The sequence below is a fragment of the Hyaena hyaena genome, unplaced genomic scaffold (assembly GCF_003009895.1).
Source record: "Hyaena hyaena isolate Hyena2069 unplaced genomic scaffold, ASM300989v1 scaffold_1123, whole genome shotgun sequence".
Taxonomy (NCBI): Eukaryota; Metazoa; Chordata; class Mammalia; order Carnivora; family Hyaenidae; genus Hyaena; species Hyaena hyaena.
In genome coordinates this window covers 13356-26963 of record NW_024081756.1, presented here as the reverse complement: position 1 = coordinate 26963, position 13608 = coordinate 13356, and the positions used below count along the sequence as shown (strand labels likewise).

Below are 13608 nucleotides of genomic sequence, written 5' to 3'. Positions count from 1 at the left end.
AATTTTTATTTATTTCTAGGAGAGAGAGAGAGAGACAGAGTGAGCAGGGGAGGGTCAGAGAGATAGGGAGACACAGACTCTGAAACAGGCTCCAGGCTCTGAGCTGGCAGTCAGCACAGAGCCCGACGCGGGGCTCAAACCCACGAACCTTGAGATCATGACCTAAGCGAAAGTCGGACGCCTAACCGACTAAGCCACCCAGGCGCCCCTAAAAATATACATTCTTAAAGGTTTCCTTTATCTAGAGCAGCCTCCAAAAACTAAACAGTATTGAGAGACCTCAACATGTATACCAACAGTAAAGCCAAATCCAAGGGAAAGACTATGGACCAGATGAGAAAGAATGCTTAAGTTGCAAATCTTAATCAGAGAAGGACAAGGAAACTGATACGTATTAAGTGCCTCTCTGAATGCTAGACTTTGTGCTACATCTTTTATATGTTATTTCATTTAACCCTTCAACAACTCTATGAATTAATAGTTATTATTCCCAATTTAAAGATGAAATTCATTAAAACAATGAAATTTCACTATACACCTATCAGAATGGCCAGTGTGAGACACTGATAACACTGATAATGCTGGTCAGGATGTGAAGCCAAAGGAATTATCACTGCTGGTGGGAATGTAAAATGGTACAGCCAGTTTGGAAGATGGTTTGGCAATTTCTTATACATATATTCTTACTATATATGAGCCAGCAGCCATATTCTTTGTTTTTTACAAAATGAATTAAAACTTATTTCCATACAAAAGTCTGTACATGAATCCATAGAGCCCCTTTATTCATAACTGCCAAACCTCGGAAGCAACCAAGATGTCTTCCAGCATGTGAATAGATAAATAAACTGTGGCAAATCCAGACAATGGAATGTTACTCAGCACTAAAAAGAAATGGCTATCAAGCCATGAAAAGACGTGGAGGGAACTTAAATGTATATTACTATGTGAAAACAGCCAGTCTGAAAAGGCTACATACAGATTCCAACTATATGACATCTGAAAAAGGCAAAGCTAAGGAGACAGTAAAAAGATCTGTGGTTGCCAAGAGAAAGGGTGAAATTGGAATGAATAGGCAGAACCACAGAGGATTCTTAGTGCAGTGAAATGGTGGATACATGTCGTTATCCATCTGACCAACCCACAGAATATATTGTACCAAGAGTGAACTATAACCTAAACTATGGATTTTGGTGATAATGATATGTCAGTGTAGATTCACTGATTATAATAAATGTACCACTCTGGTGGAGGATGTTGATACTGGGAGAGATTGTACATGTGTGGGAACAGAGGGTACTCTGTACTTTCCCACTCAGTTTTACTGTGAATCTAAAACTGCTCTAAAAAATAAAGTCTACTTTTGCGGCACCTGGTGGCTCAGTTGGTTAAGGGTCTGATTTCGGCTCAGGTCATGATCTCACTGTTCGTGTGTTCCAGCCCCATATTGGGCTCTGTGATGACAGCTCAGAGCTTGGAACCTGCTTCAGATTCTGTGTCTACTTTTCTCTTTGACCCTCCCCCACTCACACTGTCTCTCTGTCTCAAAAATAAATAAAATGTTAAAAAATTTTTAAATAAATTCTACTTTTATTTTTTAAGTTTATATATTGATTAAAAGAGAGAGAGAGAGAGGTGGGGAGAGGCAGAGAGAAAGAGAGAATCTCAAGCAGGCTCCACACTGTCAGCATAGAGCCTGGTGCAGGGCCCAAACTCACAAACCAGGAGATCATGACCTGAGCCTAAACCAAAATTCAGATGCTTCACCAACTAAGCCACCCAGGTACCCTTAAAGTCTACTTTTAAAAAGCACCTCGTCAAGGGGCACCTGGGTGACTCAGTCAGTTAAGCATTAGACTTCGGCTCAGGTCATGATCTCGCAGTTTGTGAGTTCCAGCCCTGTGGCAGGCTCTGTGCTGACAGCTCAGAGCCTGCAGTCTGCTTCAGATTCTGTGTCCCTCTCTCTCTGTTCCTCCCCAGCTCATGCTCTGTCTCTCTCTCTCTCAAAAATAAACAAACATTAAAAAAAGAAACAACGCCTCATCAATAAAAGCACATGCTCCTCCTAAAAATGATAAGACCCCATAAGTTAGAGAATTCATCAAGTCAGAAATCTTCTATAATACTTTAGTTATTATCATACCTCTTTTGGGGGTGCCTGGGTGGCTCAGTCAGTTAAGCCTCCAATTCTATTTATTTATTTATTTATTTATTTATTTATTTATTTATTTATTTATGGGAGAGTGCAAGCAGGGGTGGGGCAGAGAGAGGGGAACAGAGGATCTGAAGCAGGGTCTGCACTGACAGGCTGAGAGCAGCAAGCCCTATGTGGGCCTCGAACTCCTGAACTGGGAGATCATTACCAGATGCCAAAGTTAGGCACTCAACCAACTGAGCTATCCAGATGCCCCAAGCCTCCAATTCTTGATTTTAGTTCAGGTCATGATCTCATGATTCGTGGTATATAGCCCCACATCAGGCTGTGAGCTGAGAGCATGGAGCCTTCTTGGGATTCTCTCTTTCCTTCTCTCTGCCCGTCCCCCACTTGTGCAGACACTCTAAGTAAATAAGTAAAATAAAGTCATTTTGAAAAAAAATTTCTGATTTCTAGGGATGACAATATTTCTCTTAAGTATGTGCCTGAGTTAAAATGTTCATTTTGAAATTTGGAAGTCCTAGAGGCAGGGCTTTGGGTTAAAAACTCCATGCAAAGAGATAAGAAGGTTTCTTTAAGGACACAGGAGATCTGGGAAGATGGTGTCAGATCAGGAATAGGGAATAGAAAAGAGGGACAGGAAGAGAGAGAGTGTTATAGGGAATACAAGGAACATAGAAACAGTTGTTTTATAAACAATTTTAAGTTGATTCTTGTCCTGAGCATTAATTTTCCTTTGTTATGCCAGAATCACCAGTAAAAGGCCATTGCATTGGATAATGAGGATGTGAAGGTGGGGCAGGCAAAGAGCTAAGCTGGGGAGTGGATGAGGGCGGACAGGTAAAACACAGCAGAAAGAAGAGAGCGGCTGGCAGTAGTCTAGGCAAATGGCTAAAAGTGGAGGTAGGTTGGAAAGTATATGGTGACTTGATGGGGAGGCAATCCAATTCCAGCAGAATGTATGAATGGAGCCCCCGCATTTGGGTCTCTGCTCTTTGCCACCTCCTCAGAGAGGCTTTCTCTGATTAAAAGTAGACCAACACAAGATAAAGTTACTGCTCTATTTGATTTTCTTTATAATACTTACAATTTTCATTTGTTTATGGTGTGTCTTTCTAATCACACTAGAACAGAGGTTCTCATCGGGGGTAATTTTGTCCCCCAAGGGCCATTTAGCAATGTCTGCAGACGTTTTTTTGTTGTCACAATAAGGATATTCTGCAAGCGCCTAGTGAGTAGAGGTCAGGAATGCTATTCAACATCCTAGAGAGCATAGGACAGTCCTCCAAAGTTACCTAGATAGTGCTGAGGTTGAGAAACTGCATTAGAAGGGAAATTCCCAGAGGGAAAGGACTTTGTCTTTTGTGTTGTTATTCCCAGTAGGATAGCACCTGGCACATGGTAGGTGTTAGTTGAATAAGTGTTAGTTGAAGGTGTGATCATTATTTAAGTCTTCACTTTTCCAGCTTGAAATAAGAACCAGTTTCTCTTGGCCTCATCTATGCTCCCAGCCATAGGTCTGTCTGTCCAGTCTGGATCAGAGCAGCAATATAAAACATGTGAAGGGACCTCTTGCCCATGCATCTAGACCAGGAGACCTCCTTCCACATATTTCTCCCTGAAAATTCCCTCCACTTACTCTGTACAGATTTAAGCATGGGAAGGGGACAACTAGAAATATTGCAATAAATATCCCACCTGTTTGAGGTGGGGGTTTGCAAAGAAAGTTCTATCCATGCTTCCCCTCAACTAATTGGGGCAAAAGGAATGTGCAGCAAGCATATTGACAACTTATCAGAGTTGTGCCTGAAGTTGGGGTAATGAGCTCTAAAAAGTTGGCAAACTCATGAACCTCTTGCCCCAAACTCTAACCATTGAGCATCCAGCCACAGGCCAAGGTCATATTTCTTTGTTGCACCAGACCAGTCTCCTTAGAATGCTATTTGGGGTTGACAGACTTTTTCACTGACACTAGCAGCAATGTAGTACAGTTCAGCACTATCCTGCCTCTCCAACTTTCAAGAAAACTACAAATTATATTTCAGAAATTCAAAGAAATGTGCCTAAAAGTAGTAACCTAGAAGGACATGAGAAAAATAATACAACAATAGAACACAGTCATTTTCAAAATACCATAGGTACTTTACCATTTATAAAATCAATATTATGATCACAGGAGATAAAAATCTTTGTTTTTCGTTTAACTTATGTGAGGAAACAACAAGTTAGTTTGGACCAAAAACCAAAGAATTTGATCGTGACATCTGAGGAACTATCCCAGGAAACATCCAGTCCACATAATAACCAAACTTAATTAGCTGAGGTCAGGATATCATTAACTCCCCTTTGTGTTACCTGATTTTCTCGCTGGTCCCACTGACATATCTGCAGAACCTGACCCAGTTCTTGCTGCTGTTGCTTCAGATCCTTGTCTAGTTGCCGTCTCCTATCTTGTAGAAGCTCAAGAAGGCTGTCAATCTTCAGACAGCTGTTATGAGCGCCCTGAATCAACTCAGAATTCACATTAGGTCCATCACACTTGAATTTTTCTATGAAGTCAGTGAGTTGTTGACTTTTGTTTAAAAGGGCGAGAGATCGTTCTAAGAGTTCTAGAAGAAAATTAGAAAGAAGAAAGAATAATGACATGAGCAAGCTTTTCTATAGTGATATTCACACTCTTGGTAGAATTTAAAATGTATGTAACCTTTATAATAACAATAAGTTATACTGTAAGGAATTCAAATGTGCAAACATAAAATGCCTGTGATATAACTGGTCAGATACCATAACCTAACAATTTCTGTAGCACTAACTGCCAAATGATAGGATGCTTCAGTTCAGTGTAATACAGTACAGAGAGGGGAGAGATCATGGGATGTGGGCACTGTTTCAGTCGGGTTTTAGTGGTGTGATGATGGTTAAGGTCCCTGCTCTCCTTGACATGTTCTATGTTCGGAAGTGAATGGGCTAATAATGAGGTTTAAAGTCTATGACCCAGGAGTCATCCATGACACATTCCACTCTCTCATTACCAAGACCTGTCAATTTCACCCTCTTTCTCCTACATGTGTCTACTTCTCTTCATCCCCACTACAGAAAACATTACTTGTTGCCTGGACTTGTGCAGCCACCTCTGAATTGCATCCTTCTCCAATCCATTCATCTATTCCCCATAGTCAGCCAGAGAGATTTTTTTCTAAACACAGTATGTCACACACATGCATACATGTTCGCACATGCACGCTTGCACGCACACACACGCACACACACACACACACACACCCCAAACAATGGCTTCCCATAGCCTTAGAATTAAGGACAGATCCCTTGACATGATTTAAGTCTGGCATGGTCTGGGTCCTATCTTCTTTTCATATTTCCTTAGTCTTTCTATTCTTCATCCCTCTCTTTTTACATACCTTACAAATGGTATATTCCCTTCTGCCCCAGAACTTTTCACTGTGTCCTCTGCCAGGAACGCCATTCTCCTCAAACCCTTCCTGGTCCACCTTTATTCTATTCATACTTCACGCCTTACTCAACTGCCACTTCTTGAATGGATAAACCAGGCTGAATCAAATCCTTCTATTAATTGTTCTCTTGATACAATATTCTTCTCATTCACAGCTCTTAGCACAACCATAGTTTTATACTTATGTGTTGGGTTAGTTGATTAGTGTCTCCCTTTGCCGCCAGACTCTGATGCAATATGACCATGATAATATCCCTAGCACTTAGCATAGTGACTGGCATAGGAGAGATGTTCAACAGTTTTTGTAGAATGCTTGAATGAGATCAAATGTATTGAGAGGGGGAAGAATTAAGAGAGATATAGGTGCTAGAGATCAGTGGTCCTCTAGAGATATAAAAGACTTTGAGAAGGCATGGGGTTTTGTGATGGGAACGTGATAGAAACAGAAGCCAAGGTACCAGATTGAGAAGTAAGGAAGTAGTGCTGACGTGAAGTCAGTAAGACAGGGCAATCTTTGAGACATTTGCTGTTAGAAGGGAGAAAAAAAGAGAATATCAGCAGGGTTGAATATACTGCTTTTTATTTTTAGGATGGGGAGAACTATAAAGAACACTAGAGACTAAGTACCTTACCAAGTATCACACAACTAGAAAGGGAGTAACCAGTGCTAAAAACCATGTGCTCTGATTAGAAGCTCAGTGTTCTTCCCACTCTGCCATGGCACTCTACTTTAGCATTCTAACATTCCGCAGTTAACTGTGCAGCAATAATTGGGCTGTGGTAGTTGGGCCAGTTGTCTCTTTTAAATTGACACTTTTTTTTTTTTTTTTTTTGAGAGCCGAAAGAGAGAATGAGATAAGTGAAGACATTGGAAAGAAAGATTTTGATATGAAGAAGAAAGAATGTGAAGTAGTTTATTTCACATGACATAGAGCTGTCCAATAAAGTACCAAATGGTGTTATCTGCTCAGAGCGAGCAAGGTGTGCTCACGTCCACTGGGCAATTTGATTGGGAGTTAACAATGCGAAGCCACAAACAAGAACAACTTGAACCAAAAAGAGGATGGGATCATTCAAACAGAGTAAGAAGAGGCAGGGAGAACATTAGAGTAAATCTCTGAAAGGAATGGAAGCAAGCATGAATAAGATGGGAGAGGCAAGAGGCAGAAAAAGAACTATCTGTCTAGAACAAGTTCTTATATAAAAGTGAAAGAAAGAACTTGCAAATGAGGTGAAGACAGGTTACAGAGGGCCTTGTGTATCAAACTGAAGAATTTTAGTTTGTATACCCTATATGTGATCATCAGCATGACTGCATCTCATTTACATGTATATATATTTCCTTTGCATTGAAGAGTTTGTTATGATATTGTAAAAAGTTATACACACACACGGAATAAATATGGATAAGTGGCAAGGTTTCCACATAGTATTTATTTTCTTCCTTTCCATAACTAGCTCTTACACACTAGACTTTTCCAATGAGAGAGGGAAGCATAGCTCTAAGTGCTATGGTATTGCACACTGACAGTGGAATGGGCCAACCTGTTCTGGTTCCTACAGAATGCATATAATTATCCAAAATTTCCATTTGTGATCTTTCTCTGGTTTTCTGTTTCAACATCTGCCAAAATAGTGTAACTACTATCATAGTACCACCAGGGATGGGATCTCTGGCCAAAGATAACTTGTAATCTGTACCCAGACTATAGTCAGTCTGTTACTTCTATCATGACAGTCATTAAAGTGGATAAATTCTTGCCTCAGTTTCCTCTGTCCGTTCCTTTGGTTCTTCCTCTGTTGGTTTCTTACATCTTAACTATTTTATTGTTTATGCTTTCCTAGCTATTTATTCATCAGTTGATCATACAAAGTGATGTATTTCTCCTCAAGAGTAAACTAGATAGAATATCATGAACTTCAAGAAATACAAAATCCCTATGGTATATTTATTTAAAGATTGAGTTTTTGAATACATAAAATCCTACTTTCTGACATAATGCCTTGTGATGTGAGGCAAGTATATAATTAATAAATTTTTATTGTTTGTTTTGATTGTCATTGTATCTAAGGAAGTTAATATTAAAGTACATTTTATCCTAATACCAATACAGTTTGCCATTCTTAAGTATATGTAACAATTCAAGATGGATAAATAGAGATGTACATAACTTAAGTGAATTTATAACTTGCTAAACAATCTTTCTAAATGAGTAATTTCTAAAAAGTATCAAAGTTACAGTCTTGGCATCTAGATCATGGGTGACATTTCTTCCTAAAACATTTTTAAGTATTCCAAATGTTCCTCAGTGGGATGATGTTTCCTAAACTCATTCCAAGGGCACTTTCAAATATATACAAAAGTAAAGAAAATAGTATAATGGATTCTAATGAACCTATATCTCAGCCACATTGAAAATATATAAAAAACATTTAAGAACAAGGAAATAACAATATGATTGTTACTGCAAGGAAGCTTCTTAGGTGTTATGTTCCTTATAAGAAGATCACTGGAAAAGTGGAGGGCTCAGTTGTGATCCTTCATAGCTTAGTACCAACTTTCGCTTCCTTAGTATCCCTGCAGTGCCTTGTTTATTCCACAGGTTGTACCATTGTGTTGTGTCTTACACTAGAATTAAATATAAATAACACTTGATAAACATACTTTGGGTTGGATGCTATTCTATATTGTGGAGATTCAGAGATGTACTCATCTCTACCCTCCAGAGTCTCACAATCTGGTCATGGAGACAAATATGGAAATAAATTATTATTACATAGTATGCTGGGTGGTATAACAGGGACCCATGGGAAGCACAGAGGTAACTCACCAATGAGTGTATACATGCCCCAACCAAATTGTAGGCTTTCTCTACTCTCTTTTTAAAAAATAATTGCAATAGTGAAAAAGGGATTTTCCTTATCCAGAGCTATTGTTTAAAGACTGGTCTTCATTCCCTGACCCTGAGAAGGAACATTCACTGAATTCAACCATTTATTAAACCAAGAAATATTTCTTGAGGATCCACCACGTGCCAGCACTGTGCTAGAGGCTGAGGATACAAGGATGAACAAGGTGGAAATGGCCCCTGACCTCAGGAGCTAAAATGTAGCAGATTGAATAACTGAATCTTTGGAGGCTGTTCCTCTAACATCCCTTTAGAATCATTTACAACTATGTCATTTTTGAAACAGATGACCAAAAATGAAGTTTTATTTAAACTTTCTTGGAAAAATTTGAGGTATAAACAGATAAATTTAAAATACAATGTCATACAGGAGCATTCTCACGTGAACATATTATAAAACCTCTGAAAGCGTATGTGAAGAATAAACATATTTCTTGCCTTTGCTATGATGTTCATGAAGCTGAAGAAGTGATTTTAAGGACTCGGCATTCTCAAACTCCTGGGTGTTCTGGAGGAAATCTTCAGCTTGGTCTATTTTAATAGCAAACTACAACAGAAATACATGGGAAAGACATTTGAAAAAATAAAAATCAATGTGCCACTATGGGTTATTTGTACATGTTTTCCATTAATTCATGGCCTAGTTGCCTGTAAATGTGTTTGTGTGTATGTATGAAGATGTGTGTTTGTGAGAGCATGTGCTGACTTAGAATGTTTGTAAGAGGTTGTGTGTTTGCAAGTAGTCACTTAACAGTGTGCCAAAGTAAAAACTTTCTTCTTCCTTTGTATTCCTTTCATACTTGGAAATATGTCATATGTGCTGAAATAATCTAACTTGTTTAGTGTCTGAAAATTTCAGCTGAAAGGATTGCATATAAGCCATTTTTCAACATGTGAAGCAGTTCATCAAAGAATAACCAGAAAACTTGCTAACGACAACAAAAACAAAACAATAAAAGTTTGGTAAACCAGTAGCCTATGTAATTATTAGTAAATATAATTTAAGAACCCAGTTAGAGGAAAGGTTGAAATATAGTTAGTGTTTTCCTCTATGATTAGACCTAGAGCTCAAAAAATGTAACTTTAAAACTAACACAAGTCTAATCCCATTTCAAAAAGACTGAGAAGAATGTCTTATACCGTTTCTTATACAAAACAAAAAAAAATATTTTTGTGCAAAAAGTGATTTGAAGAGATACACACCAAAGGATTGCCTTTATAAGAAGGAATGAGATTTAGGATGGGGGTTGAACTTTTACCTTTTAAATCTATACTTTTGTAATTTTGTTTACACTTTTATCAATGATCTAATATATTCTTTATATAAATAAAAATGAAATTAGATACAGCAAGAATGAAAAATGGAAAATTTCTCCTCTGTTCCAAAAAACAAAGGAGCAATTTGATGTCCTAAATGGTGAGGAATATGACCAGTCTTTCTGTTTCTCCTTGGAGAGAATATGAAAGGGAAGTATCTGAAGTGATGTTAATATTCTCAGGGGAATGATCTTAGAAACAAATTTTAGAAGAGAGTAAAATATATTTGATTCTACCAGTACAGTACATCCATGGTAGTAGACATAGTGGTAGTCTAGCTAGATAATAGCCAGTTTGTTTTAGCACTCAGATTTAAAGGTAATTATGATAGATTATAAGAATATATTAATCAACTTGTTTATCTATGGATTAGGTATTGAACAAACTCATAAAGGCAACATATCAGTGAGAAAGACATAAAAGCTGGGGCGTCTGAGTGGCTCAGTAGGTTAAGCATCTGATTTTGGCTCAGGTAATGATCTCACAGTTTGTGAGTTGGAGCCCTGCATCTGGCTCTGTGCTGACAGCTTGGAGCCTGGAGCCTGCTCCAGATTCTGCGTCTGGCTCTCTTTCTGCCCCTCCTCCACTCATGCTCTGTCTCTCTCTGACTCAAAAATAAATAAAACATTTTAAAAATAGACATAAAACCTTATCCCATGCTTGTCTTCTTTTTCAAGTTTCTCCAAACAATCATCTATTCATTTAGTGATTTTTAATATTTTTATCTAACTATTCGGTTAACAAGATGTGCTGTATTTTGATTATTATAGTAGCCACATAAAATGCATAATGATGAAGTCATAAATGCATGAAATGATGAAGAGAGACCAATGAGCACACCCTCTTTGGAAATGTGGAGAAGGCCTCTGCCTTCAGGTTAGAACAATCTAGTGATACCAGCCACTGCCATTTATGGATAGTGTTCTGAAAGTTAGCTTGGTGTTTGATAAGAGAATAACCTGTCTGATGGTTAAGTCTGTGAGTCTGAAACAGTCCTGTAATAAATATCAAGCATGCAATAAGAAGTCATTCCATATCTTTATGGAACTGCATGCATCATAATTCAATAAGAGGATCCTATCCACACATCATATACATATCTAATTCATTCCATTTCTAATAACTTATTTTAAGGGTATTCTTTGGTTTTATTTTAATGTTTATTTTGAGAGAGAGAGAGAGTGAGAGGGCAGGAGAGGAGCAGAGAGAGAAGTAGAGAGAGAATCTCAAGCAGGCTCTGTGCTCCATCTCATGAACCATGAGCTCATTTCATAATGAGTTGAAATCAAGAGGGACACTTAACTGACTGAGCCACCCAGATGCCCCTTGAGGGTATTCTTTGAAGAGAAGATTCAAAACAAACAAATGAACAAACAAACAAACAAACAAATAAGTAAAACCAACCCTAGAAGGTGATTTGGTTTTTTTCTTTAGAACATGGAGTCACTGTATAACTTATATTTCAACTGTTATTTGAAATTAAAATAAATAAACAAACAATGCTTTACTCAGAGAAGTTTTCCCAAAAGTTCTGTTAACTTTTACCTTATGGATATTTTCTTTTACCCACTTTTCTTTTTGCATCTTGCACAGGACAGAAGTGACAATTGTGGGACAAACTGCAAAGACCCTATTCTCATCTTTTTTTTTTTTTTCTTAATCAGTAATGAAAATAGTTTTGGCGTACACAAGGGGCAGAAAAGATTATGTAAGAGTTTGCCTTCAGCTTAGTATGAAGTGACCCACAAAATTGGAAGGAGGATAACAGAAGAAATAATATCTTTTCAGTAAAAATCAGAGTGCTGGGCTGAATTATGAGTTGACTTAGTATTTCCTTTTACTTCATGCAATATCTGGATATAATTTCTCATCACAGAGAAAATCAGCTAGCGTTAATGCTAGTACCTTGTGAGAAACAAATATTTAATGTTTGAAGGAAGATCATTTCCTGTGAGTTGATTTCAAGGGCAGTTGACATCTATACCCCACTTACTTAGATGGAATGAATCCGATGTATCTACAATTTGACCCCTGGAGGTGCATTTCACCTGGTTTCTGTTCAGGAAAGAAAACTATGTGTGAAACTTTTTCTCAAGATGATCTATAAAATGAATTGTAGTTGGACTTCTATATTCAGACTGTGGGAAACAAACCTTAAAAGTTACAACAAGGTTTTTGCTTCTTCTCTTACTTTGAAACAAGTTCATGATGCATGAGATTGCCTACCCCTATTTTTATGTTCTCTTACTAATCTTCCTTCTTTCATTATTTTGGATTTAAGACCTGAATTTTGAGTTTGGAAGTGTCATATTTTTCAAAGCTAGTGCTTTATCATAATGAAGCAGTGCTCTCACATCAAAATGAATGTGCTGCCACTTGACAGAGAAGTTAAAAGTGAAATTTTCAATAACTGTCTTACACCAAATACAACAGCTCTTTCGATAATGTTCTTTCAGTCTCACATTTTGAAATTGGGAACTGCAAAAAAAATCTCAGAATTCAAGAAAAGTCACAGGAAGAAATGACCTTCTTGGTCCAGGATTTTTTCTCTTCCTTAAATTCCTAATGAGTTCAAATTATGGAATCCAAATATATGCCTTAAGAAAGCGTTCTATAAAATGCTATGCTTACAAGTCGAACATCCTATACAATATTCTGCAATTGCCTTTTTATAAATAGCCGAAGAAATTCTATCCTCCATCTTTTAGTCAACAAGAACACTTTAGACCAACGTTTCCAAATAACTATAAATAGGGATAATTGCCTGATTTAATGATTGTATTATCATCTTCTAAAGAAGGTAATAAATTATAGTGACTTATGAATAAGAGTTTCCATTTTTACTTAATATTTTACTTAATTTTATAGCTATAATTAAAAGTTTTTTTGAAAGGCTACATTTAAAATATTAAAAAATTTATTCTTTGGAACCCAAAAATTAAATGCATTATGTATAACTTGGTCATTCTACCATTTTTAAAAGTGATTGCAATGTCCATTTGTGGAAATAAAACATTTTCAGGAACACTTTCCATTAGGTGTGATATGAAGAAGATAGTTTATTAAAACACAAACCTCCAAGGCATTTTCAAAAAATTCAGAGGTCAATCTGAGGAGCTCCCTTCTTCTTTCAAGCATAGAGACAAGGGCTGCCCATGCTTCACCCAAGGTGTCAGCCATGGCATCGTAGACCTGACTCTGATCCTTGTTCTCTTCAGCTGTCTTGTCTGCTTCCTGCAAGAGTTCCCATACCTGATCTTCTAAAGCCTAAGTGCAGGAAAGAAAAGAGTGTCACTCAATGTAAGAACATGGAACAATATTTTAAACACTTGAATATTTAAAACTGCATGTGGTCTAAGAAAGTTTAGAGAGAATTTATAAACAAAAATGGCAATGCAGGCAGGTAGATCAAATAGACAGAAGGGAGCACATGGAATTTGTGATAAGCTAGAAAGCATGGCCAGGCTAAAGGCATTTACATTTAAACAGTGTTCAAACCACTCTAGAGATTTATCAAAGGTATACATTTACATTCCCAGAGGTTCAGAATATTATGCTGACATCACATTTAAAAAAAAAAGAAAAGAAACCTAATTGGAAAACATCCAGAGAGAGTGATAAAGGATAAAAAAGGTGAGAAATAAATTCAGTGAAACTTAGTTTATTCACAATAATTATTATTGTTAATATGCTCATAAAGCTTAATATAAATGTCAAAAATAAGTTCTTAAAAGAGAATATTCATAATGTAAAAA

The 13608-nt window shown here is 37.3% G+C and overlaps 1 protein-coding gene across 1 annotated transcript in view; it reads right to left on the bottom strand.

Moving 5' to 3' along the window:
* The window catches only part of CCDC141 (coiled-coil domain containing 141), a gene marked incomplete at its 5' end in the record, with an annotated part of 142298 nt that extends 129178 nt beyond the window's left edge, over window positions 1-13120 (bottom strand). The window contains 3 exons of the mRNA XM_039222391.1: window positions 4511-4764; window positions 8975-9083; window positions 12929-13120. Coding sequence (XP_039078322.1) covers window positions 4511-4764; window positions 8975-9083; window positions 12929-13120 — 555 coding nt within the window. The remainder of the gene's footprint in view (window positions 1-4510; window positions 4765-8974; window positions 9084-12928) is intronic.
* Between the last annotated feature and the right edge of the window lie 488 nt (window positions 13121-13608).